Source organism: Colobus angolensis, unplaced genomic scaffold (assembly GCF_000951035.1).
Source record: "Colobus angolensis palliatus isolate OR3802 unplaced genomic scaffold, Cang.pa_1.0 Scaffold242, whole genome shotgun sequence".
Taxonomy (NCBI): Eukaryota; Metazoa; Chordata; class Mammalia; order Primates; family Cercopithecidae; genus Colobus; species Colobus angolensis.
The window spans coordinates 951651-953399 of record NW_012115622.1 but is presented as its reverse complement, the minus strand read 5'-3'; the positions used below and the strand labels follow the sequence as shown (position 1 = coordinate 953399).

At 42.0% G+C, this 1749-nt stretch overlaps 1 protein-coding gene across 1 annotated transcript in view; it reads right to left on the bottom strand.

The window, feature by feature from the left end:
- Positions 1 to 1749, bottom strand: part of ATP6V1E1 (ATPase, H+ transporting, lysosomal 31kDa, V1 subunit E1) — a 66441-nt gene that overhangs the window by 10729 nt on the left and 53963 nt on the right. Inside the window, exon 5 of the mRNA XM_011945659.1 lies at positions 745 to 834. Within this exon, the coding sequence (XP_011801049.1) occupies positions 745 to 834 (90 nt within the window). The remainder of the gene's footprint in view (positions 1 to 744; positions 835 to 1749) is intronic.

Genomic DNA, 1749 nt, shown 5'->3' with positions numbered 1-1749 from the left:
AATGGTGTGAACCCGGGAGGCGGAGCTTGCAGTGAGCTGAGATCGCGCCACTGCACTCCAGCCTGGGCGACAGGGCGAGACTCTGTCTCAAAAACGAAAGAAAGAAAGAAAAGAAAGAAAGCAACAGTAAAATAGGATGTTTCTATAGTTCTTTCATTTAGGTTGGAAAAACTTCCCCTGGTAGGTTCCACTAACATATGGCATATACCACACGAGACTATGGAAAGATCAATCTATCACAAACTAGATAAATGAACCCAAACCTTTGGTCGTAGAAACAAAATTCATGCAGACGCCTTATATTATATCAACCAAGCTGAGGACAAATATTATTGTAATTAACATAAGTAAAATAATGATTTCGAGCTTAGTGGTAAACAATTAAAACATATACAGTGTTTGGTTGGAATCCTAAATCTAAAGCAAGTATTTTAGCGGCAAAATCAAATTAAGGGAATTTAAAGTTAGCCATTGCAAGCAAATTTGACCCTTAAGTCATGTAAGACTACACAAATGAGTAGCAGGCTGGAAGTCTTATCCAACCAGACAGATTTACTATTTTCCTACGCAGCACACATTTTAGATATGGTCAAGAGTGGAAGGGAAAAAGCTAAAAGGAAAAAAAAAGGGTGAAAGGAAAAAACTATGATGAGAAAGCAGGAAAAATAGAGCTGGTCTCTAAAAGGCACGCTAAATTTTCTCAGAACTGTGGCTATCAACAGTAGATCTGGTCTGTGAGGGTACCTGGAGAACCAGTCCATCCAGCAGCACCTGGTACCTGGTTGTATCCTTTACCACCTTGCTGAGTCTCTGTTTTGCTTCATTTAGTAGGTCCTACAAAGATTAGAACAGACAAAAGTTATCTACACATCTAGGCAGTCAGCTCAGAACCCACTGTGAGACTGATCCTGGCTCACGCCCAGCTGCCTCACATTTTATTGCTGGGATATCATTCAACACACATTCCCTGAGATCTGAGATAAAGCAGGTGCTGTGCTGGGTCCAAGGAAGCATGTAACACCATCTCTGCTCCCAGGGAGTCCACGGCCTAGCAGAGAACAGCTCAGGTAACCATCAGTTCAGAAACCGACACAAGTGACTGACATGGGAAGATTCGCACGGTATAACTTGGAAAAGCAAGCTATTAAAACGCTTATACAAGATTACCCTTTTTTTTTTTTTTTTGAGGAAAAAAACAGATGTCTGGCTATAGACTGAAATACCAACAGTCTACCTCTGGAAGGCTAGATTATGAATAATTTCGATTTTGTTTGTTTGTTTTTGAGATGAAGTTTTGCTCTTCTAACCCAGGCTGGAGTGCAATGGCGTGATCTCAGTTCACCCCAACCCCCACCTCCTCCTGGGTTCAAGCAGTTCTCCTGCCTCAGCCTCCCGAGTAGCTCGGATTACAGGCACCTGCCACCACGCCCAGCTAATTTTTGTATTTTTAGTAGAGACAAGGCTTCACCATGCTGGCCAGGCTGGTCTCAAACTCCTAACACCTTAGGTGATCCGCCCGTCTCGGCCTCCCAAAGTGCTGGGATTACAGGCTTGAGCCACCGTGCCCCGGCCAATTTTCTTTGTTAGTTTGTATTTTCTAATCTGTCTCCAATAAACACTGACTTCCATAATAAAAATAACTAAAATAGGATTACTATCAGGAAACAAATCTCACATGGCTGAGAACACATTGGATATCATTTGTTAAGTAATAAGGCTTAGGGGCTAAAAGAAAACTCAAAGCTTTTT